The 23,990-nt window shown below is 61.8% G+C and overlaps 1 protein-coding gene across 9 annotated transcripts; it reads right to left on the minus strand.

The window, feature by feature from the left end:
* Window positions 1-572: 572 nt before the first annotated feature.
* On the minus strand, window positions 573-23,579 carry RHBDF2 (rhomboid 5 homolog 2). 9 transcript variants are annotated; one of them, XM_053911783.2, is made up of 19 exons: window positions 23,382-23,579; window positions 11,951-12,142; window positions 8,936-9,101; window positions 7,980-8,104; window positions 7,412-7,607; window positions 7,124-7,327; window positions 5,933-6,061; window positions 5,454-5,572; window positions 5,098-5,295; window positions 4,443-4,554; window positions 4,185-4,259; window positions 3,860-4,021; window positions 3,533-3,642; window positions 3,381-3,444; window positions 3,204-3,298; window positions 2,874-2,949; window positions 2,626-2,726; window positions 2,305-2,458; window positions 573-1,740 (listed from the first exon to the last, which is right to left on the minus strand). In XM_053911783.2, the coding sequence occupies exons 3-19, from the start codon at window positions 9,077-9,079 to the stop codon at window positions 1,321-1,323; spliced, it is 2,484 nt and encodes an 827-aa protein (XP_053767758.1). In that variant the 5' UTR covers window positions 9,080-9,101; window positions 11,951-12,142; window positions 23,382-23,579; the 3' UTR covers window positions 573-1,320. The 9 variants fall into 9 exon arrangements, with proteins under 9 accessions (XP_053767758.1, XP_053767755.1, XP_071075522.1 ...); XM_053911780.1 differs by lacking the exon at window positions 23,382-23,579 and adding an exon at window positions 22,810-22,960; XM_071219421.1 differs by lacking the exon at window positions 23,382-23,579 and adding an exon at window positions 22,357-22,440 and having other exon boundaries at window positions 5,098-5,292.
* Window positions 23,580-23,990: the final 411 nt, after the last annotated feature.

The following is a 23,990-nucleotide window of genomic DNA, read 5'->3' on the forward strand; positions in this document are numbered from 1 at the left end:
ATGGGGACCTTCCAGGCAGGCAGGCAAGGCTCAGTCCCGGGGTACTGACCTCCTCTTCGCAGGAGCCCGGGCTCGGGGGCCCTTATTCTCCCCAGTCCCAGAGATGGTCCTTCTCAGTCTCAGCCCTGGAGTGGGGCAGGGGTTATCTGGGAGCAGGAAGGCTGCCCCCCCAGCCCAGGCACCCTGGGTCCTCTGCCCACAGTAATAAATGGTTGTGCCTGTTGTCTCCTGGTGGCTGCCGTGAGTGGGGCGAAGGGTTGGCGGAGGCACTGGTCCAGTGAATGGAGCGGTCCAGGGCGGCCTGCCTCCTCACTGCCCCACAAGCAGGTGGGGCTGGGGGATGCCAGAGGTCTAAGAATTTAACTCCAGCCCCTCAACGGACCCCCTGAGGCTTTCCACGTGACCCCAACCAGGGTTCTGTTCCAACCACATTCCCTGAAGTCCCATAAGATTTCCACTGTCCCTTTGGGCCAAGTCCCTGCCCCCAAGTTCCTCCTGGCTGATTCACCCCCAGCCCTCAAAATCAGGTTCCAGCTTTCATCCTTCCTGAGTCCTCAGGTCGAAAGATGACATTCCCTAAAGAGTATCATTTAATATATTTGAGACATCATCCATACAAAGTTAGCGTTCCTTTTAAAAAATTAGGACCAGAATATAAACCAGTGTAAAACTGCCACCTGAGCCAGCCCCGTGAAGCAGAACATTGACTGGGCGGGGGGCGGGGCACAGCCTCCTCTTGCTACAAACAAGCCCACAGCTTCCCTGCATGTGCCCTTCTGCCCCAGACCACAGCCAACTCATCTCCCACTGCATCTGGTCACGTTATGGGCAGACTCAGCAGACCACTGACGACAGGCTTGTAGGGTAGAGAGGGGAGGGGAAATGGAGGGCGGGGGAGGGAGACCTGGCGGGGCTCCCGTCACGTCCCCAGTAAGGGCACAATATGCATAGTAACAGTGGGAGGAGGCAGAGGCTGGGGTGGGAGGGGGCAGCACCCTGAGGACCCTGGGAAGGAAGAAACCCACCCCCAGGAGGTGGTTCCAACAGCAGGGTAAGTCGGGCTGAGCCCTGAGCTGCAGGGGGTGGGGGGGGTGCTCGGAGAGCTCTCCAGCCAGGGCCAGGAGCTCACGAGGAGGGGGACCTCAGTCCCCCGAGGAACCCATGTTGGTGACTGTCTCTGAACCGGGGACCAGGGCTTGGGCACCGTGTCCATGGATGGGCAGCTGGAGTGTGTGGGGGGCACCCCACAGGTGGGCAGCCCGCCCCAGGCAGAGTCCGTGTCCTCGGCAGTGGCCTTGCCTGGCCCCGCCGGGCCAGTGGTCAGTGTAGCACCTGGTCCAGCTCGTACTTCTCGCAGAAGCGGCTGGTGAAGGGGAAGCAGGTGAGGTACTCGATCCAGGGCCAGTGGATGGGGTAGACGTAGAGCCAGATGACCAGCGAGGCGAAGAGGCCGGCGAAGACCAGCAGCGACACCAGGATGAGGGCGCGTTTGCGGTACTTGTCACTGGTGCCGAAGGTGATGTAGGGCAGGAAGGCGAAGGCCAGCAGCAGGCCGCTGAGGAAGCCGAAGATGTGCGCGATGTTGTCGATCCAGGGCAGCAGGCCGCACACGAACAGGAAGCCCGTGATGGCCGCCAGGTTCAGGAAGGCCTTCCAGGGCCGCTCCAGCAGCTGCCAGCTCTGGAAGAGCTCCACGAAGAGGCAGGCGAGGAGGCCGAACTGGGACCCCGCCGGGCCCACCTGGGCAGGGGGAGGGGAGACGGTCACTTCCAGGTACCAGGGGTGCAGGGAGCCCCGGGCACAGCCAGGCTGGAACCCTGGGATCTGACTCATCTAATCTGGGAGCCCCGAGGCACAGCAGGCAGCCTGAGCCGCTGGACCGAGGCTGGGCTGCCTCCACCCACCCCTTCAGCAAAGGTGGGCAGCCCTGGGCCTGCATGCCGGGGGGACGGGGGGGGGGGGGGGGGGGGTCGGACACTCCTGTGGCTCAAGAATGGTCACACCCTGGCAATGTCCTACGTGACATGGTGGCAGGCGGTGACATGGCCATGAAGAAATGAGGCAGAGAAAAGAACAGTGGGGGACAGAGTCCAGAAGGGTTTCTGGAGCTGCCGTCTGGACATGACTCAGGGACTGGCCCCCTCACGCTCAGGATTAAAGGATTGGCCAATAAGCCTCCAGCTTAGCAGTCCATCCTCTGAGCCCAGCTAGGAGGGGCCACACTCCCAGGCAGACCCTGGGCAGGAGGGGTGGGGAGCATTAGAGCCCGCCCTGCCCACCCTCCTGCCCTGCCCGAGCCCCCACCTCTGCCCGGTAGGGGAGGAAGATGGCGCTGGCAAGGTTGCCGGTGATGCCGCTGAGGATGAAGATGATGGAGATGCGGTGCCAGCCGGCCAGCTTCTCCAGGTCCCGCAGGATGGTCATTTGGAAGATCACAGACACGATGCAGTGCACCAGGCTGGGCGGGGGGGGCACACACTGGCATCAGCCTCTCCACGCCTGCCCACAGCCACCAGTCAGGCGCTTCAGGATCGGGGGGGCCTGGGGGGCAGTGACGGCTGTACCCCGGTGCAAGGAACCCTCTGCCGGAGGTCCAGGTAGGTGGCCGCCACTGAGGAGTCTTACCCAGCATGGAGGAACAGAGACAGCCAGAGCCTGTAGAACTGATCCGGGACCTCGGGGTTGAGAAAGGGCAGCAGCCCGCACACCTCGTCCAGGCAGTGCACCTGGGGGCGAGGGCATGGAGGTCAGTGCCCGGGACTTGGCTGGGTGAGCGGCCCTGACATGGGGCACAGGAGGGTACCGGGGAGGCCAGTTCCAGTAGCCGCCACACTGGCTTCTCACATCCAGGGCCCCACCAGGCCCCACCTCACCTGGGAGCAGAGCGTTGCCTCTTCGTGGAAATAGCCATGCATGAACTCGCAGTACTCTCGAGTGGTGATCTCACAGCTGGGGGACAGGGCGTGTGTGTCAGGGCCCCGAGCACCTGTCCCTACCCACCTCGCCAGAGCCATAGCCAGCATTGCTGGTGAGAAGGCGGGGCCCCCCTGCAGAGACCCAGGCTCCGAGGAGGGTGCCCCTTCGTCCTGCTCCCACCGCAGGGGGCCCCAGAGTGGACCAGGGAGGACTGCAGCTGGCGTGGGGAGTGGGGTTAAGGGGTGGAGCTCGGGGTGGAGCTCCGGGCGGAGGGCCCGCAGGCTCACCTGCCCTTGGTGCCGATGCAGCAGGGGCGGCCCTTGATCTGGCAGTCCATGTGCAGCAAGCCCGTGCGGTTGCTCCCGGCTTGCTCCGTGCAGATCTGGAGGGCACCAACGCAGGTGGGCCTGTGTGGCAGGACCCCCTCCCCACCTTCCCAGACCACTCTCTGCCCAGATACTCACTGGCCACTTGGTAATGTCATCGGGCCAGATGTGGGCACCGCTGGAGGCCGGCTCCTCACAGGTTCTGGGGACAGAGGTCAGAGGGGCCAAAATGAGGGGCTGTGGCACCCCTAGCCTGCCACACCCACCTGCCGATGTCCCGTGGGTGGCACCTGGGGTCCTGGCGGCACACAGCCCCTGACGTCCGCTTCAGGCCCAGGTCAGACTTGTCCATGGGGGGCCCCGTGTCATCCTGCCACTTGACAAAAGTAGCCAAAGTTTCCTGGAGGACAGAGGCAGGCTGGTCACGCCAGGACAGGGCCACACCCACTGAAGTGGTTGGGGCCTCCCGGATCAGGGCTTTTCCCAGAGCCCGGGCCCATCTCTCAGACCCCACCCCTGGAGACCTGTCACTTGCTCGGGATGTGGAGGTTGGGATCCTCCCTGCGTGGGGACCCTCCCCCGAGGCCAGGGTGAGTGGCCGTGGCACAGGGCCCCACCGAGCAGTCCTTCCGCTGGGTCTGGATGCAGCCCGAGTGGTCGTTCTGGACACAGCAGCCTGAGTCCCGCTCCAGGTCTCGCTCCCGCAATACCAGCTGCTCAATCTGCTCGTCCTTCCGGATGCAGGGCGAAAACTTGGCTCCCAGGTGGATCAAGTCGATCTGGGGCGGGGCGGGGGGGGGGAGGGAGTGAGCTTGGGCCCACAGGGCCGCTCTCTTGAGTCTCCCCTGAGGAGGGGGCTACTGGGTAGGCCAACCCCCTCCCTGCCCAGTGGGGGAGACAGGGCCCAGGGCCCCTGCTGGGATCCTCTCCTTGGGCCCTCACCGAGCTGGGGCCGATCCAGAAGTTCTCCTGCTGGAGGTGCTTCACACTCTCGTACACGCCTTTGTTCCTGAGTACCTGGTGCCACAGTAGAAGGGAGGGAGGGAGGGAGGGGAGGTCAGGACCCCAGGAGATCCCAGCACACCCTCCCACCTGGGCCAGGTTGCTGCTGTGGGAGGGATTCGCTGGCTCACGATGCTGAGGCCTCTCGGGGGGGCCGGGGCCTCCAGGGCGGAGCCCCACTTCCACAGCCCGACTCACCAGCTGGGTGGTGACGTGCTGGGCGAAGCCCACGGGCGCGATGCCGTACGTGCAGATCACCAGCAGCGTGATGATTATGTGGACGAACGTCAGCCAGTAGGTGAAGTAAGGCCTGTGGCAGGGGCTTGCATCAGCGCCCTGTCGCCCGGCTCACATCTGCTCCCTGCCCCCTGCTTCTGCTTCCTTCCACACCTCGTCTCTCCCCAGGGACTTCTGAAGGCACCAGCTGCTTCCTTTGTCAGGGATGCCCTTCCCATTTCGCTTCAGCCAGCTAACTGCCACTCACCCTGAAGGCATCCCCCCTCTCTGTCCCCCTCAAGACACTCACCACTCATGTTATTACTTTTTTGTAACTTGGGGTGCCACGTCTACTGGGTCCCTGCCAATCGTTCACTCTGCAAGAACTGCCCCTCCCCAACTCTCTGACTTCCTCCGAGGTCTTTGCATATGTCTTCCCTCACAGACTCCTCACTCACGGTCCCAGCTGCTAACTGTCCCTCTGACCCACCCGGACCTCCCTGCTCTGGTCTGCCGGGGCTCTGTCACCAGGCCTGTGACCTGGCACTCAGTGACGGACTGCTGACAGGGAGCCCAAAAGTGAGGAGGGTGGGGAAGAGGCAGCGGGAGCCCCCAGGGCAGCACCCCGCCCGCTCACCGGTGGCTGTCGAAGCTCTCCAGCTGCCGCTGCACCGTGCTGCTGATGCTGCGGCGGTAGCTGCGGTTCAGCCAGTTGCCCACCACGCCCAGGCCGTAATGCCGCTTCTGTCGGTCGAAGGCAAAGTGCTTCACCTTGGAGGCAATGCGCTTGCCACGCTTGGCCGCAGGCACGGGAGTATGGCCAAGCTCCTTCCTGCTGGCGATGGTGGTGGCTCTCAGCCCGATGCCCACCTCACACAACCCAGGCGGGGGCTTGTGGTCTGGGGGGCCCCCGTAGGGTCACTGGGCTCTGGGGAGCCCCTTCCTGGCCACACCACCTTCCGCCTCCTGCAGGAGGGGTTGCCCAGCACTCACAGAGAGACCTGCACCCCGCCGGGGGAGACAGGTGAGGCCGAGCGTGGGACCCCCCGGAAGTATCTGGCGGAGAGCGGGGGGGACTCAAACACATCGTCAGGCATGGAGCTCATTTCTTCCTGGGGTGGTGGAGGAGTCAGGGGCACAAAGAGAGACGGTGTCAGGAGTCACTGCCCCGATACTGCCCCCCGCAGCGCAGTTCAAGGGCAGGAGAAGGCAGGACAGGCAGACACTCTGGGAGGGAAGCGAAAGGTTTGGGTGTGTTGGCTCTGTGGGGGGACTTTCCTGGCTGATGTCCTGCCTCACCCCCAGGTCCTTGCTCTGCCCAAAAGGAGCTCCACAAGGTAGCACATCCCATCCCACCAATGGGCCTTTGGATCTCAGGGGCTCCTGGCAGGGAATGGTCACAGCCAGGCCACCGGTCCTCCCTCCCAGGCCACCCTGTCCCCCTGCCCCGAGGGCCCACACCCCATGCTTGCCTTACTAAAAAACGAGGAATCAAATGTGTCCGCCCCGTCGACCGCATCCTCATCCAGGAAGCTGGGGTAGGCGAAGCTGCGTTTGACCACCCGGCACCTCTGTCCAGCGGCATCCAGCACTGAGCGCCCCTGTGCGCAGGGCAGAGGCACAGGCATCAGGCCCAGGTCAGGCACCCCTGACACGAAAGCAATCGTCCAGCCCACCCACCTGGGGACGGTGCCTCACGAGGTGGGACCCTGCCCTGGGCAGGGAGGGCTGGGAACAAGGCACCAGCTTCTCCAGAGCCGTGACCGAGTCATCCCTTCTCCATGGTTTGCTGCTGCCTTCTCCCTGGCCACCTCCTGCCCTCTGGCTTGGCAGGGGGCACCTGACCACTCATCCTGCCCCGTTCTCAAGACTCGGGCTGTCTCCCCCTAGTCCTGGCCTCGGCAGGGCCCGCCAGGCCCCTGCCCACCTTTCTGAGCCCACCTCCTTCCGCTGTAACTAAGACCAGGAGGAACCGCCTGCTGCTCCTCCAAAGTGCCACGCCCCCTCCTACCTCCCGGCCGTTAATTTTTAAAAATTATAGATCTTAAACAGAGAGAGGGAGGGGAGGGAGAGGGAGAGAAACATTGACCCGCCGTTCTACCATGCATGCATTCACCGGTTGGCCCCTGCCTGTGCCCCGGCCTGGGACTGAACCCACAGCCTTGGTACACTGGGACAACACTCCAGACACCTGAGCTGCGGGACCAGGGCTGCGGCCTTTGCACAGGCTGTCCCCTCTGCTGAGAATGCTGTTTCCTTCTTTCTTTCCCTTATTTTTCTGGGCTCGGCCAAGGTGATTTCTCTGACATCAGCCCTTCTGCTGGGTGAGATGGGGCAGCACCCCCTCTGGAGAAGCCCTGCACTTCTTATTACACTGAATGGTGATGCCCACCCTCATCTGGGCTGGGGGCCCTTCCACGGCAGTGACACTGGCCCACCTTAGCCTGCAGCCCCCTGCCCAGCGAACCTGGGTGATGAGTGACGAGCAGGTGCTTCACTTCTGCTTCCCTAGGCTCTGTGTCGGTGCAAACTGTCTCCCAAACCAGGGAGATGGCAGGGGCGTGGGACGGAACTGAGGCTGGGACATGGGCCCCTCTCTCTGCCCTCAGTCCCAGGCCCTGAGCACAGACGAGGATCTGGGGGGAGGGAGGGAGGCACCTCACCTTGAGGAGGGCGGAGGCTGCTTGGAAGCTCATGTGGGCCACAGATATCCTCTTCCTGCGGGGGAGGTGGGAGTGGCCAGAGCGGACACTGGTGAAGGAGGTGAGGGACAGGACTCCCGGCGTCAGCGGTGGGTGTGGGGCGTGGGGTCGGTCCACCTCGTCGGGGTGGCGGAACGCCCGGCCTCGGGCCAGCGGGTCCACGATCTGGGAGGGAGGGAGGAGGTGAGCAGAGCCGACGGCCCCTGAGCAATGTCGCCTGCCGCCCCCTCAAGACCCGAGGAAGCCCACCTTGGGCATCTTGCAGGGCTTTGGAGACTCGGTGCCCTGGAAGGAAGGTGTGTCCTGGCTGGGGAGCTCCAGCTCGCGCTGGCACGAGGGCTTGAGGCGGCCGTAGCGCACGCTGCAGTGGTGCAGGCTCCTGCGCTGCCAGTGCTGCCGCGCCAGCTCCCAGTCGCCGCTGACCCCAAACCACTGCGCGGTGCCCCTGCAACAGAGGCGGCGGGGGACGTGTGCGCGGGCCAGCTTTCACGTGGGCCCCTGGTTTGGTGCCCAATGGCCAGATAAAGTGCGGAGCATGAGGAGCTGGGTGGGGACAGCCCCTGGGAGCCACTTGGAGCAGCGATGGTCCACCTCCCCTCCCCCCAGCTCCTAGAACCCCCCAGAATCCACCTGTGACTCCAGGCCACGCCCATATCCTCCGGTCTCCACTCCCCCTCCCCCAACATGTTCACCTCGCAAAGAGGGGCTGCTCATTAATGCCCGCCTACACCTTCTACAACGGGGACCCAGGGACATGCCCTGTGAACCTGCAGGGCCGCCGCCAGCGGGTGGCTGGGCGGGGCAGGCGCACGCTCACTTGCGGATGCTCTGAGACAGGGAAGCCTGGCGGCGGAAGCCAGGCCGCTTCTCCGAGCCCTCCTGCCATCCTCCCCGTGGCTCTTGGAGGCTGACGCTCTTCAAGAAGGCTGGATTCCTGGGCCGCTGTGGGGAGGCAGGAGGAAGCAGAGGGTGGGCGTGCGCAGGCGCAGCCACTTCATAGAGCCCAGGTCCCAGGCTAGGTCTTCTCTGGCTCCCAACGTGAAAACCCGAGAACAAACCTCAACACCCATCTACACCCCCGAGCTGCGCTTATTTTGAATGTAAGGTCACCATTGTGTAATGTTTTTCAGAAAGCCCTAGCACGTGTCTCCCTACTCCTTGTTCAGTGCTACCCTGTCACACCGTGGTGTCCTGGCCTGTTTCTGGGCGTCTGAAAGAGCCCCTGGGGTGAGCAGCGGGCACCAACACAGGCCCCTTTATGTAGCAGGCTGCGCAGGAGCCCACGTGGTGTGGAGCCCGTTTTCAATGAGCTCTTTGTGGACCCATGGTCCAGCCCGTCGGACACGTTGATTCATTTCCAATCTCGGAGGAGCAGGCACTGGGAAGTCAGGCTGCTGATGCTGGAGACGCATGAGCCCCGCAGGGGGCTGTGCCCTGCCACAAGTGACAGATGCGCCCAAGGCCCAGATAGCCCACGCCCTTTGGAAGGGCCTGGGCGAGGAGATGGATAACAGCCAGGTCCCAGGTAGGACCGATAAGCCCGTCCTCAGGAGCAGCGTTCCCTTCTTTCCTGGACCCCCATGAGACAGAGTGCTGACCCCCTGTGTGTGATGTTTGGGGCCCAGAGGGAGGGGTCAGGCCTGAGTTGGGGGCCACATGGGCAACCGTGCATAAGTGGAAGGGGCCTCCTCCAGGAAGTGAAACTTCCTGAGACATGTGACATGGGCACATCTGTCACTTGTGGCAGGGCACAGCCCCCAGGCCACCCCTTACCGGGGGTAGCATGCTGGTCTGCTCGTCAGGGGCCGGGGTCTCGAGCGGCGGGATGGTGATGGACAGGTTGGGCGGTTTCCGGCTCTGCAGGCGGCTGCTGGACACAGAGGAGACACTCTCGCCATTCTTGTCTGCAGAGGCCATGGCAGGCAGGGGGGCAGGATGGCTGGAAAAGAGACAGGGGGGCACAGGTGTGTTGAGACCTGGATGGCACATGGGGACGCATGTGCACTGGCTGGGAATCGAACCAGCAACCTTTTGGTTCGCAGGCCAGTGCTCAATCCACTGAGCCACACCAGCCAGGGCCAGAAGTTGTTTCTAACCTAACTCCAGACCCTACACCACGAGGCAGAGACTGAATCTGGCTGAGTGGGTGTGGCAGGAAGGTGTGTGTCTGTCCCCCCTCCCCCTCTCAGGCCATTTCTGGTCTCTGCTCAGGCTGGAAGCCCACCCAGAGAGGGGCGGGGGACAAAGGGAGGGGGCTGCAGAGACCTTGGCTGCCAGGTGGCCAAGCCCTGCCTTTGTCCCTGGGCTGGGAGGGAGGAAGTGGCGGCTCAGATTAGAAAGCCACCTGTCCCTGTTGCTCGTGGCTGCCCGGTTCCTTTTTCAAAGGTAACTGAAACTGCCACGTCTGGTGCTTTTTTTCTTTTCGCGAAGGAAAAATATTCTATCTTAATGGTGCACGTGGTATCACGCACACTTTTTTGCCCAAATTTTTGAGGGAAAAATAAGGATGCGGCAAAATACAGTCCATGTTCATTGAAAGAAAGAAAGAAGACTCGGAAGACTGTGGGAAGCGGACTGTGAACCCTGGGCCACCGTGCTCTGGGAAGGGGCTGTGTGTGCTCGTCCTTCCAGATGCCTCGCTGCACCTGGAACAGACCCAGGTGCCTACTCCACACACACGCACACCTCTTCTCCTGTGGCGTGCACACCTACCTTCCTGCCAACACGTACAGGCACATCACCTCACCTCGCCCGGCGGTGGCGAAGGTCTCCCTGAGTGGACTGGCCCAGGATTTAGTTTACTGGGTTGCAGGGTGGCGGTCACTTGGTTGAGTCCAGCACGCCAGACCTGCACTCCCTGGTCACGGGACCCCGGGACCCCTGCCCGTGCCGTGCGCTTGCCCGGGTGTGACCACAGGCCCAGTTCTGGAAGTGGGACTGCTGGGCTAGAGAGTGAGTGGTCTTGAATTTCAACGACCTCACCAATCGGCCCTGCCAAGAGCGGATGGCAATTTACCTCCATCTGGGTAAATGCACCCCAGGCTCCAGTCCCCTCTTCCCCTTTGATCCCACCGGAGTTAGCACCTCCGCCTACTCTGCTTGTCTCTTCATCTCTCACTCTGCCCTGCAACCTCTTTCTCACTCGAATATTTAGCTTTTCCTCATCCCACCTCCCAAGGCTCCTGGGGTAGGTTTGGTCCCTCCTGGCCTCACACAAGGCCAGACGCTCCACTGCCACCTTTGGAGGAGGGTGCCGACCCTGGGTGTGCACAGGCTAGGGGGAGGGTCACCCGGAGCCACCCGGCCAAGGGATGTGGGGCCAAGATGTGGGACGACAGGGCAGTGCATTGTCCACATGCGTTCCAAATCTGTCCATGTCCTCCGTCTCACCCCGGCCCTTCCATCACTGGGAGCGTCACAGCGACCTCCTGACTCATTGACCTTCGGCCCTTGGGCCCCCCCCACCCCTATGCCCATTCTCCACACGGCAGCGAATCGCCTTTTAAAAGCACAAATCACGCCACGTCACTCCCTGCTCGCACGGCCCCAGGACTTCCTGTTCTCACCTAAACTCAAGTCCAGACTCTCACTAGGAAGGAGCTCAGGGCCCTGCGTAGCTCTGTGTCCTCCTTGCCCACCCACCAGGCTTCTGTGGGCCCCTCACTGTCTCTGCCTGCCCAGCTCTGCGGGAAGTGCTGGGGGGTGCGGTCAAAAGCACAGACTGGCACCTGTGGCCAGGGCCTGACCAGCACACGGGCCTGCAGGTGACTACAGCCACCACATTCTCACCCCAACGAGGGGAGCAAGTTCTTGCCTCCTGAGCCTCGAATGAGTGGACGTGACAGACACACAGGTGGCACGTCCACACGGAGCCTGTTCAGGAACGTCCGCTGCGCCGTCGGTCCGAAGGTGGACACGGCCCACATGTGCGCGCGAGACGCGCGGCCACAGCACCCTGGACGGGCGCTCAGGCACCAGCAGGAGTGGAGCGCCTTGGGGACGTTGTGCCCAGTGACAGAGCCGCACGGCGACCACAAGCTACAGGAGCCCCTTCAGAGAAGAGCCCCTTCAGAGAAAAGCCCGACAGGCCAATCTAGAGACAGAAGGATGAGCCCTTGCTCGGAGCTGGAGGAGGGGAGGGGGGAAGGTGGCAGAGGTGACAGCTGAAGGATGTGGGTTACTTTCTGGGGGGATGAAAATGTCGCGAAGCTGAGCCGACAGGTCTACCCACCCGTGACATGCCAAAACCCCCAGGTGGCACGCTCATTTGAATTTTATGTGAATTACATCTCAGTAACGCTGTTTATAAAATGTCTCCAGCCCTGGCTGGACTGGCTCAGTGGATTGAGCACTGGCCTGCGAACCAAAGGGTCACCGGTTCAATCCCCAGTCAGGGCACATGCCTGGGTTGCGGGCCAGGGCCCCAGGATGGGGCATGCGAGAGGCAACCACACAATGATATTTCTCTCTCTCTCTCTTCCTCCCTTCCCCTCTTTCTAAGAAGTAAATAAATAAAATCTTTAAAACAAAACAAAAAACCCCATAAATGTCGGGCTTCCCCTGAGCTGGTCCCTCCATCCCCAGATCAGACTGTCGCACAACAAAGTAAGTGGCTCCTTTTCATCATTCCAGTCCCAGCTTGAGCGCCACCTCCTCTGAGAAGCCCTCCATAACTGCCTGAAGCAGCTGCCTTGTATTCACAGCTGCCTCCGGAGAGTACTGGCCCACAGGTGTCGGCCCTCAGTAGCCAGTGCCGTGGGCCCAGCCTCCCAGCTGCCAGCTTCCTACCTTCAGGGTCTGGGCTCAGCTCGCAGCTTCCTCGGTCTGCTGCGGAGGTCTTTAGAGCACGCCCCACAGAGGCCTTTCCTCACTGGGCACAGATGCTCTGGGATCAGGCTTCTGCTGTGTGGAGAGGTGGGCACATGCAGAGACAGATGGAAAGATGGGCAGGCGGCTCCCTCGTCCTCACAGCCCACAAGCCTGTACGAAAGGAAGGGCAGATTCAAAGGGTGCGTTAGGACCTCAGCCTCCTCAGCCGTAAAGTGAGGATAATTCCCCAGGCCACAAGGCTAAGGGGTTAAAGGAGGTACGTCCCCCCCTCCCCCAGAGTAAGGGTCCTTGGTGGTGATGAGCTGGGCACCTCAAAGTGCCAGACGGCCAGCAGCTCCAGCCTCAGCGTGTTCACCTACCAAGCCCCACTCCGGGCTGGGAACCCAGAATCAAGAGGGTCTTTTTTGTTTCAACAGCACTTTACTAGAAACATTTAAGTTCCGAGACCCCCACGGGAACTGTTGGCTGTCTTCTGAGATTTCCTTCCCACATGGACAAGCCGGGTATCTGAGGCAGCGTCCAGATGCTCTGCAAGTCGCTGATGTTTTGGGTTGCTAAGTAAGTTATTGAGATGAAATCCATCCGCATAAAATCAAGCATTTAAAAGGGAGGAACTTGGGGGTGTCCCCTTTGTCTTTGAGAAGTCCTGTGCACTTGGCCCTCAGGGTGCACAGCAGGCCGCCCTGGTGCAGAACCCCGAGGGCTGCTGGGGGTAGGGGCAGGTCCTGAGGTGCACCAGGCCTTGCTGGCCCTTCCTGTGCAAACTCGTCCTCAACGCTCCCTTTGGGGCGGCCTTCATCGTGTTTCCTTTTTGTGGGCGGGGAAATGAGGCTCAGAGGCGCTAAGTAACTTGTCCAAGACCACACAGCCAGGAAGGGGAGCAGCCGGGACTGAAGTTCTGGTGCCGGGGCCTGAGGTCTCTGGGGAAACTGCTGCCCCCCAACCCTCTCTAAACCTGGGGTACTCTCAGGGCTGGACGGCCCCCTATCAGGCAGACAGAGCGGAGAGTTCTGCCCCGAGGGAAACTTGGTCAGCATCTGAGCTGTTTGCAAACTGTGTTCTTCACAGGCCTGGACACCCAGAGGTGCCTGAGGAACTGCCACGGGGTGAACCAGAGGCTGGGGGGTGGGTCTGGACCCCCCCCCCCCCCCCCCCGCCACCCGAGTCCACAGGGCAGCTCTCCTTTTGCTTTACATATTGGATCAGGGCCTTTGCTTGCCTAAGTCCTCTGACTACAGGTGAGAGGAATCTTGGGTGTGGAGGGGCCCTGGAGAGCAGCCAAGGCAAAGCTGGGGGCTCAGGGCGCTTCCTGCCTCTCTAGGCCGACAGACACACAAGCACCTGCCTTCTATGCCTTTTACACCAGAGCGCTGGGAGTCCAGACCCCACAAGTCCCAGGGCAAGCGGCTCCTCAAAGCCCCGGGGGCCACGTGGGGAAGCCACACTCTGAGCCCAATCTAGGGGCTGCTCCAAGACAGCAGCCTCACCTGGGCCCTGCATGGGCACCTCCCCCACCTGGCCTCTGGGACCAGGGTGCGGAGAGAGGGCATCGGGCGAGCACTGTCCTGGGAAACTGGCCCCAGGAATGGAGCCTGGGGGTGAGCGTGGCGCTGCCAGGCCCAAGCTCTGGTAAGGTCACCAAACAGGCAGAATCCTTCTGGAAGTGAGATCTGACTACACCCCCTGTGAATCGGCACCCCTTGCTTTTCAAAACCTGTCCACACACCCTAACAGGCACACCTCTTATCTGAGGCCCTGCACCCAGCATGCCCAGCTCCATCTCGGCTGCCCGCTGCTTTAAGGAAAAAATGCCACCTCCTCCAGGAAGTCTTCCCTGGCACCACCAGACAGAATCAACCACTTTCTCACCTGCTCTCTCCTACCATCCTGCAGAGATGAGCCCACATGCACGTGTCCCCACGGCTGCACAGCCCCATTCATAGCTCACCGAAGGGAAGGCAGGGGGAGTGCGGGCACACACAGGTGGGCCGTCCACACCCACCCTGGGCCGACACTCTCCCCCCCCAATTCTGCGACCAGCCCTGGAAGCTGGTTGCAGAAGGCCCTGCTAAGTGTTGCCTGTCCCACTCTGGCTCCGTGACCCAGGCTGAGGGTGGAGGGTGCTGTCCCAGGACGGGTCCCCGATGGACCTCCTCTGCCCCAGCCTCCGCACCCATCCCAAGGCCATCCCACCCCTGCTGGGACCCCGGCCCAGGACCCACTGTGCTGCTGGCAGAGGCGCAAGCTGAAGGACTGGGCAAAGCTGGGTGTCCCTAGAAGTGGCCTGGCCCTGGAGAGCAGAGGCAGGGGCGGGGGCACCTTTTCTGGGAAGGGTGTGGTACCCAGGAGAGCCATTTTCCCCATCTTCGTGGGGCAGTGCGAGCCCTGGCCTGGAAGCGCCCCTCCCTACTTGTCTCCTTCTCTGTTAAGCGAGGGAGTTGGGTAAGGTGACGACCCAGCTTCGACACCCAGGAAGCCCAGACGTCTGTTATAAAAACACCACTTCCCCCCAGCCCCTGTCCACGGTGGCAGGGCAGGGGGCACAGGCTGCCCCTGAGAACATGGCCCCGAACCTGTGCACCAGGAGCCCTTAGGGCTCCGGGAGGATGAGGAGGTGTGAGCACAGGGGCGGCTACATACTGAGGGTAGGGCGGGGAGGAGCCCAGGCTGCCGAGACCAGGCAGAAAAAGGGCTGGGGCTCCAGGCCGCCTCCCCAGCACTTATCTCCTGCGCCCCAGAAGTGCTTGCTCACTGCAGGAAGTTGTGACATCCTGGGACCAGGCTTCCTCCCGGCCCACAGTCACATCCGCTGCTCTGGGACTCCCTGGCAGGCCATGGCGTCCAGCCCACCAGTGGGGTTGGGTGGGAATCTGAGGGCCTGCTCCACCTGGCTAAGCCACTGCCTCCCACCTCAGCTGAACCCCTGCCTTGGTAGGGCCTCCCCACAAAAGGGCCCCAGCCCCAGCCTCAGAGTGGTTAGGACACTCCAAAGAGGCCTGGGCAGAGGGCAGGGCCTTAGGGTGGGGTCCAGCAGAGGTGGGGGCAGGGCAGACCCACAGAAAAAGTGAAGTGCAGCATTCAAATGACCCCCAAGTACCTTGGGCCGCGGCGCCCCACTCCACCCAGTCTGCACCCCTGCTACCCTCACACCCAGGACCCTGAGGCCAGTGAGTGGTGGCCAGGACCCAGCACCTGCGACACTGCCGCAGACTTGGAACCCGCCTGCTGATGCAGCGAGAGAAGCCGGTTCTCCCACAAAGGGTGGGGCTGGGCGCTGCCGGGTGTGCCCTGTCCCCACACAGAGCAGGGCACACCAAGTGTCCCCCAGGGAAGTCCCTGACGGCACCACTGCGCCTTCCAGGCAGGGTGCTGAAGGCAGCCCCCCGCCCCCCCCCAGTTCCACCAGCACCAAGAGGACTGGCTCCAGTGCCCTCCCTCTCACTCTACCTGCCGGCCACCAACACCCGCCAGCAGGCTCTGGAAGACTCCCTGGCCTCACCAAAAGTGAGGGGGGGTCTCCAGAGCCCCGAGGACTTTAGGAGCCAGCAGCAGCTCCCAGACAGAAGCAGGCGACAGGAGGGCGCAAAGTGTCTGTGACCACAAATGGGGACCCAAGGGGTATGCTGGCCCTCCCGAGGAGGCAGATCTTTCTTCACCACGAAGTGTGGCCAGGAAGTTTAGGGGACCTCCCGCAGGGATGCAGAAGTCACTTCCAGCTGGCCCCCCACTCCCAGCTGTGAGCAAGTGGGCAGGCCCGAGGGCACGGGGGCTGGGCTGCCTGCCGGTCCCCTGCTGACTCACAGGATGACAGGGGGAGGGGGCGAGGAAGTAGCCGTCTCCCTGCTTCCCTGCCACAGAAACCGAAAGACGATTTTCCCTCCCACAGCCCTTCTGGGAACCAGTCGTTTTTAGAAAGCTGCGAAGGGGAAGCTGGGCCCTCCCCGCTGTACAACCCCCACAAAACTCCTGCTTCTGCTAACCTGTGTGTGGGGGGGTGGCTCCCACCCCCTGCACACCTCCCTGCCCTGGCAAGAGGGCGTGGCTACAGGAACAGAAGTGCAAAGAAGGCTGGTGGAGGCCCAGGGACAGGCCTTGGGAAGACAGAGGGAAGGAAGCACCGTCCCAGCTGGAGGCTGAAGCCCCATCATCAAAGTCAGAGCCGGCACGGGAAGGAAGGGACTCTGTGCCCCTTCCTCCCAGCCAATACCCCTGTCCCCAGAGGTGCCTGTCCGCGGGCACAAGCTGAACACAAAGGGAGCACCCCACAAAGGGACAGGGTCTTCTGCCCGGCTGCCCCCAACGGAGAGGAAAAATGGAACCACCTGCAGTTTGTGCCCCCTATACCCACGGGGAGAGGTCCCACTCACCACTGACACCCTGCCCAGAGAGCCCCTATTTCCCCCACCCGCTTTACGGGCTTTGCTCAAACTCAGTTCAAAAGAGAAAGAACTGGAGGGGCAGGTTCCGGAGCTTGGGGACCCACTGGCTTGTCCCATCAGACCCCAGGTTCTGGGCTCCCCGTGACCCAGTCAGAGTGGCTTGGGTGGCAGGACCGGCCTGGGAAGCAGGTGCTGGGTCCCAGCGTGCTGCCAAGAGCAGAGTGAGCGTGGGGGCTGCGGTGCCCTTAGAGCGGTGCAGACCTCGGGGTTGCGCGGCGCCCCCATCAGGCTCCCTTGGGGTGATGCAGCCGCTGGCAGCCCACAGGGCGGGCACCGTGGGAAGCGACAGTGTTGCCAGGTGTCCCTAGCTGGACACGGAGCTGGGCCCTGCCCACGAGGATGCCCTCCCAGGGGCCTCTCTGGGACTCTAGAAGCTGCTGGTCAACGCAGACAAGTGGGACAGCAGCTGACACAGGTGCCTGGCTGGAGGCCTGGGACAGCCCCCTCCCACACTGGGGCCAGCAGTGGCTCCCAGAGCCTGGGGGCAACCACAGCTCGGGGCCTCAGAGAGAAGAGGGCCCACGGGCCTGGGCCTCCCTCGGGCGGTGGCACGTTCCACCCCAGCCCTGCTGCCCCTGCTCCCCGCCCCCAATCACTGCTGAGAAGGGGAAGAGCCTGGTCCTTTTGGGCCGACACCAGGGAATAGCAGGGTTCCTGGGGCACATACTGGACTCAGCCCTAAACACTCACAGATACCTCTTTCGGGATCTCAGGGCGCCAGGGCATGGGTTTGCACTAGTCCTTGTAACCTCCTGAGGCCTGCACATGCTCAGTGGGTAGGGGAAAGATGGGGTGCCATATGGGGAGGGGGACAGGGGAGGCTCACTTCACTCCTGCTGGGGGGGCCCGACTCCCAGGTGTGACCAGGCTGTGCCCAGACATCAACTGGGGAGACAGTCTTGGGCTCAGCCCTCAATGCTGTGTGATCTTGGACAAGCCACTTGGCATCTCTGAGCCTCAGTGTGTTTATGCTTAAAATGCTGAGTAGCCTCCCAGGGGTCAGAAATCTTGACGCCCCTGTTACCATTAGCCAGGGCTCTCCCTGGAGGCCCACATGGCTGAGGGACGAAGTCTTTTACAGACAGGTGAGCACCTGATCCAGGCCTTCCAGCCAGAAGCCTGGCCCTGAGCTGCCCTGGGCCCTGGACCATCACACACTCAGGGTGCTGGGTGCCCTTCAGCAGGGAGGCAACATGCCAGCCAAACACTTTCCAGCTAGTAAACTGTCATTAAAGAGCTAATAAACCCGACTTTCCAGAACTCTGCCCTGGGGCTTGCTGGTTCCGTTCCGTGGAAGAGGCTGGCCCCAGCCCTTCGCTGGCCGGGCTTCAGGGCACTAGGATGTCCCATCCAGGTCACTCACACCAGAGGGCCTTGCAAAGCTACCTACTCATTGCCCTGGCTGGTGTGGCTCAGTGGGTTGGGCATCATCCTGCAAACTGAAAGGCTGCTGGTTCGATCCCCAGTCAGGGCACATGCCTGGGTTAGTGGTCACATTCACAGCTGGGGCATGTGAGAGGCAAGCGATCCATGTTTCTCTCCCTCCTTCTCTCTCCCTTCCCTTAAAAGTCACCTGTCCGAGGCTCCACAGTTAGGAGGTGGTGGGGCCCACATCCTGCAACCTCCTGTCACCCTCAACTGGTGACACAAAGTGGCCCCAGAACAGGCCTGGAGTTGTGACTGAGAGCAGTCCGGGGAGCTTGGGCCTTTGATTCACCAGCCCGGCCCACACTCTCAAGCAGAACCCACCTCGTGTAGCGCCTGGGTGGAACCTCTCAGTTTATCAAAAGGCTTTCCTATTCTCTCATCTCCTCCCTTATCTCATTATCTTCCTCGGCTGATAATGAACTTTGATTCTAAGTCCCCAGGCCCTCTGGGGCCACACTAGCACACTAGTGGAAAGGCCTGGGGAGAGCCATCTGGATGGGGAGAAGGTGCTTGTTGCTGGGCATCAGAAGCAGGACCACCTAGGGGGCTTGTGGCCCAGGCTCCAGGACCACGTGTGGGAAGCAGTGGAGAACACCAAGGTTCTGGGCAACTGCCCGGCACTGGGCCCCAGGGGCAGAGAGGAGGGCCACCGCCTCCCAGACATCCCTGCCCCCACACAGTGACACCAGAGCTGCAGGCAGGAAAACCCCAGGCGGGGGTGGCAGTTCACTGCCGATCTTGGCTCCCAGGCTGAAACCAGGCCTCCGTTCCCTTGGCCTTCAGGACACTGCAGCCCCACTACCCGCCTGACCACGAGGTGCGGGCTCAGCATCCCCAGTGCCAAGAACACACAGACACGCCCCCTTGCTGTCCACCTTGTGTGGCCAGGCACTGGCCCAAGGCTCTCCGAGAACCCCCACCAGAGGGCTCATAGCAACCCTCCCTCACAGACTGCTATTACCCACTGCACAGCGGTGGAAACTGAGGCACGGACTATTTAAGTGACCCCCATCCTACTGACCGCTCTCCTAGACCGCTGTGCCGTCTGCCTCAGTGGTCGGTGTTGCATGTCACCCCTTCCCACCGCTGCCCCCACCCTCCAGGCCAGCGCCCCAAGCTGGCCCACCGAGCTCCCACCGCTTTCCTAGGGGGCCCAGAGCATCCTTCCTTCCGGCAGCTTTGGAATCGCCGATGACCAGTGTCTGGGCTGGTCCCTGGATAAGTTTCCCGAATGAGGGAATGGGGACATGGTGGCTGTCTGAAATTCCCCGAATTTCTCTTCCTGCCCATCTAACTCCCCCAGGGAGGAGACAGGAACTTTATGGGAAGCCTGGAGGATACCACCTCCTGGCTTGTGTCCTGGGAGCTGCCTCGCCTGGCAGCCTCCCTGCCCTGGTCACCAGGCCAGGTCAGCCTGCACTCTGGGAGGGTGCTGCTGTCCCCGCCACCCCTCCCCCGGCCTGGCGCAGTGGGATAGGAAACTGGGAGCTGACGAGTGAGCTCACCCTGGAAATCCCCATGGGTGGCCAGGGCAACAGCGAGGCCTCCTCCAAAGTGGGTGGCACAGGGACCCACGGGGACATGTGAGGGTAGAGGCAGCGGGAGAGCACATCTCCCCTGACACTGCTCAGTGGGCCGGGGTGGGGCACTGGGGCCACCTCATTCCCCCCTGCTCACCCAGACACCAGGGGAAGCACCCAGTCAGTCACTAGGACGTGAGCGGGTCCGGGCACACACAGACACACCCCACCCTGCCTTCTTCCTGCTCTCGGCTAGGGTCTCGTCTGGGGCAGAGCTTACACAGCAAGTCGGCAGGAGCCCTGCGACAAGGCCACAGCAATGTCCTGGGCTCTGGCCACAGTAAAGACACCACCCCTGGCCCAGAGCCAGACTCAGGCCCCAGTGGCTCCTGTAGTGCATTTGGGGTGTGATTTATCTCCCCTGGTAGAGAAGCATATGAGACACCAGGTATAGGCAGCTGAGAAATGAGCGTGCCAGATAGGAGTCACCTGGTGGTCGGTTCACGGGCAGGTGGCACAAGGACCTAGGGCTGGGCCTGGGAAAGGGTGGCCCAAGTTCAACACTGGGCTCTGCCATTTACTTCCAGAGCAGCCCCGTGCAAGCCCGGGTGCTGCCTTGTGTCCCAAGAGGCACAGCACCGATGGGGGCCACCACTGTGGCTTCTTGTTTTACTGAAAAGATGGGAGTCTCACTCCGGCCTTTTAAAGTTAAAAGACGAAAACAGCCCTGGCTGGTGTGGCTCAGGGGACTGAGCGCCAGCCTGGGAACCTAAGGGTTGTTGGTTCGATTCCCAGTCAGGACACATGCCTGGGTTGCAGGCCAGGTCCCGGGTAGGGGGTGTGCAAGAGGCAACCACACATTGATGTTTCTCTCCCTCTTTCTCCCTTCCTTCCTCTCTCTCTAAAAGTAAATAAATAAAATCTTAAAAAAAAAAAAGACAAAAACAAACACACAAAATGCAACAGTCAAACCAGAAACGGCCACCTGCCTTCTTGCCCTGCCAGGGTTCCAGGGTCCAGAAGCGAACATGACAAGGGGCAGTGGGTCCTGCCAGGAATCGGGAAGGAGGGCGGTGGCGTAGAGTGTGGCCTGGCACCCTGCCCTCATGCGGGCCACCTGCCCCATCCCCCCAAACTGGGAGCACATTCCTTGAGCCACTAATTCAGAGTCCTCCCTACCAGGGTCCCCCTGCCCTGTGGCTCAGCTAACACCACGAGCAAGCGGGGCGCCTTGCTCTCCCAGCCCTGGCTCTGGTCTGACCACACTGGAACTTTTTATTGCAGGAGGGGAGCGGTTGGGGAGCCACGAGGAATTAGAAACTTTGCTATATCCCTTGGGTGTGATTTTCCTGGTACAAATACCGGAGAGGTTAGGTGTGAGTTTAGAAGGGAAAATTCCGGCGGGTCACATGGCATCAGGCGACCATGTCTGCATCAGCAATCCAGCTCTGGGAGAATCTATGAGAACAGAGCTCATTTCCAGGGGACATCCGGACTCCTGTGCAGGAGGCTGCCCAAGGGGTGAAGTACCCCCGGACTGTCCCCTGCCCCTGGTCTCAGCTCCTCCCCAAGGCCCCCAGACCTACTTCCTGTGGGGCCCATGGTTTGAGCAGGAAGAGGCAAGCCTGTGCCACCAAAGGCAGTCTCTCGCCGGGGGAATAACTGCCCTCATGACTCCTTACCTCTTACCTCGTGTAGGTGTGTTCCAAATTCCTCTCCAACCCCCTGGGGAAACTGAGGCAGGGAGGGGAAGTCAGTAAGTACAGGGATACCTTGGAGATACTGTGGGTTTGGATCCAGGCTACTGCAATAAAGCAAGTCATAATGTATTTTACGGGCGGAGGGTCTTGCCTTCAATTTATTAAAAAAAAAAAAAAACACCCCGAAAAACCACAAGATCAGTGAAGCACATTAAAGTGAAACACAACAAAATGAGAAATGCCTGTTTCTTGATGGGGCCAGATGCTGCGAAACAGCACTTCTGACATTTTGAGGTGATGACTCTTTGTGGTGGGGGTTGTCTCGTGCACTGGAGGTGCTTAGCAGCACCCCTGGGCTCTACCCACTGGATGTGAAATAGCAGCAACACTCAACCCCCCCCCCCCTCCCGGAGCTGGACCGAGCAGAGCATGTTTAGACCTCTGGCCAATAAAGTCGCCCCCTTGGTCAAGAGCCACAGGCTTCACTTGTCACTTCTCCCTATAGAGAGTGACAGAAACACACCATAGATGCTGGGGTATTTCACCAGCAAATGTCACAGACAGGGGTCCTGATCTAGCTAGCCATTTGGGAAACAGCAGGCAGTCCACATGTGGGGTCAAGCCCTCAGCCACGCCCACCCTAGTCTGCTCCCTTAGTCTTCACCCACTTAGGCAGAGGATGAGACCTGGGCTCCTCCTCGGCCCTGGGGTGAGGGGCCTTGCCCGCTAGGGGATGTACCCCTCTAATCCAAAATCAAGCGGCCAAGCTTTCCACGGCCGTCAGTCCATAAGTCAAGACGCCTGTGTCCGATTTCCGAGCTCCGATCCAGAATCCCACACCTGTTTCCACCTTGGCAAGGGCTGCTTAGCCCAGAGAGAGGGGAGGGAAGGATCTGAATTCCAAGCCCTACTGGGACCAAGGCGGGACTGCGCGGTGCTGCCCTGCAGCAGTCCCTTCTCTTCCTCCCCGGGCTTCAAACTTCTGCCCAATCGTCTTGCCACCGCATCGGGTGACCCTTGGCCCAGGGACCCCTTAGGCGTCTAGTGCGAGCTGAGCCCCGGGCGCCGTCAGACCGGGTCCCGCAGCCCCGTCCGAGTCTAGCCCCGACCTCTGGCGTCCGACTTGCCCACGTGGGGCCCGAGAGTTCCGCAGGGCGGGCACCCTTGCCAGCCTCGCACTACCGCCCCAGGGCGGGCTCGGGCGCGACCCCTCGCACCCTCCTGGCACCTGAGGCCCTGTGACGAAGAGCCCCGCCCCGCTGGTCGCCCGAGCTCACCTCCCAGCGGCTCTAAGTCCCCCAGACGCGGCTGAGAGCCACGCAGCCGGCCGTGGCTCCTGGGGGCGGGACCCCGACGCCCCGCCTCTTCCCTACCTGCGTGCAGGCGGAGGGGGCGGGGCCGGGCCCCTGGGGGCGGGGCCGCGGGCCTCCCGTCGGCCCCCGCAGTCCAGCGGGGCGCGCTGTGGCTCAGTGGGCTGGCACAGCCCCACCACGCTCCGCCCAGTGGGGGTCCTACCGGGGCAGAGCCCTGTTTTCCGCCGGAGCTGGTGTCTTCCGGGCGCCGTTTTCTCCTAGTAATCTCACACGGCGCGTAGTCTAGGTCTGAACTGCCATCATCGCGTCACTCCCAGGAAAACCCACTCCAGGAACAGCCACCTCCCGTTCCCCTCCGTCCAGCGCCCTCATTCTCAGGCCAGATGGGCCTGCCCCCGCGAATCTGTTATTCCTCACCCTTTCTTGGAAAGGCATTTGCAGAATCCTGGCTACTCCAAATCCTGCGGCAGCTCCCGCCTCCGGGAAGCCTTCTGTGACCTCGGCCACCGCGGCTCTGCCCCACTACATCCAGCCGCCACCCTCCTCCGCATGCTCCTGGGCGGAGGCCCCTTCCCAGGCCGGGTCTTGCTCAACTTCCCTCGCCCTCCGCCTTCCCCGGCTCCCTGCCCGAAGCAGGCGAGCAGGCGCTGACAACGGCGTGCCTGAGTGTCTGCCGCAGGAACAAGGTCGCAGCCCTCGCTGGGTGCTGTGTTGGCAGAACCTTAATTCCCACGGGCGCCTACAGTGGATGCGGACCGGAGGTTCAGCGATGACAGCGGGGTCAGCCTCCGAGGCAGGGAGGCCTGGGCCTAGCCCCTCCGAGGCGGTTATTAATTTGCAAAGGAGCTAAGCCTGCCTGGCCTTCTCAAGGGGTGTGAAAACCACTTGTGAAACAGGCCTAGTGTTGTTAGCTAATGGGATTCCTACCGGAGGCAGTGTGGGCTCTGGAGCCAGAAGTCGGGAGTTCAGATCCCCACCCGGCCACTTACCACCTGTGTGGCCTTGGACAACTCCTTCACCTTCCCAGGCCTCTGCTTCCTATTCTGTGAAATGAGCCTAATAGGCCTAGCCTCTTAAGAAGCCCTTTGAAGGATAAGTAGCTGGAGCTCCTAACTGTTAGCACCTGCTATTGCTACTGTAATCGTTGCTATTGTTGAGGCAATCTTTCCTGCTGTCTGCCCTAGGGAAGCTGGCTGGGCTCCTGACCTCCTCCCCTGCTGCCCCTCTGGGCTTGGGGCCTGGTGCTGGCTGTCTCCTCCACCACCCCAACCCCACCCCTGGGGCATCCCTCCTGGGTACCTCCCACATCTGCCCAGCAGCAGGGCCAAAATTGGTGAACCACTCTCCCAGAGGCAGGGACTGGACCCACCCAACTCCCCCCCCCACCCCCACCCCCGCCCTCCCCCCCCACCGCGTAGGTCTGCATGGGAGGGGGCGGGGGTGCAGAGTGTGTTTGTCTAGCCCTTGACCAGGGCCTGCAGGCTAGACAAACAAGAGTGTTGGAATGCCCCTTTCTCAGGAAAGGAGGGAAAAAGAGAGGGAGGAGAACATCGATGTGAGAGACAAACATCCATCGGTTGCTTTCACATGCTCCCAGA

This window comes from Desmodus rotundus, chromosome 9, assembly GCF_022682495.2.
Source record: "Desmodus rotundus isolate HL8 chromosome 9, HLdesRot8A.1, whole genome shotgun sequence".
NCBI lineage: Eukaryota > Metazoa > Chordata > Mammalia > Chiroptera > Phyllostomidae > Desmodus > Desmodus rotundus.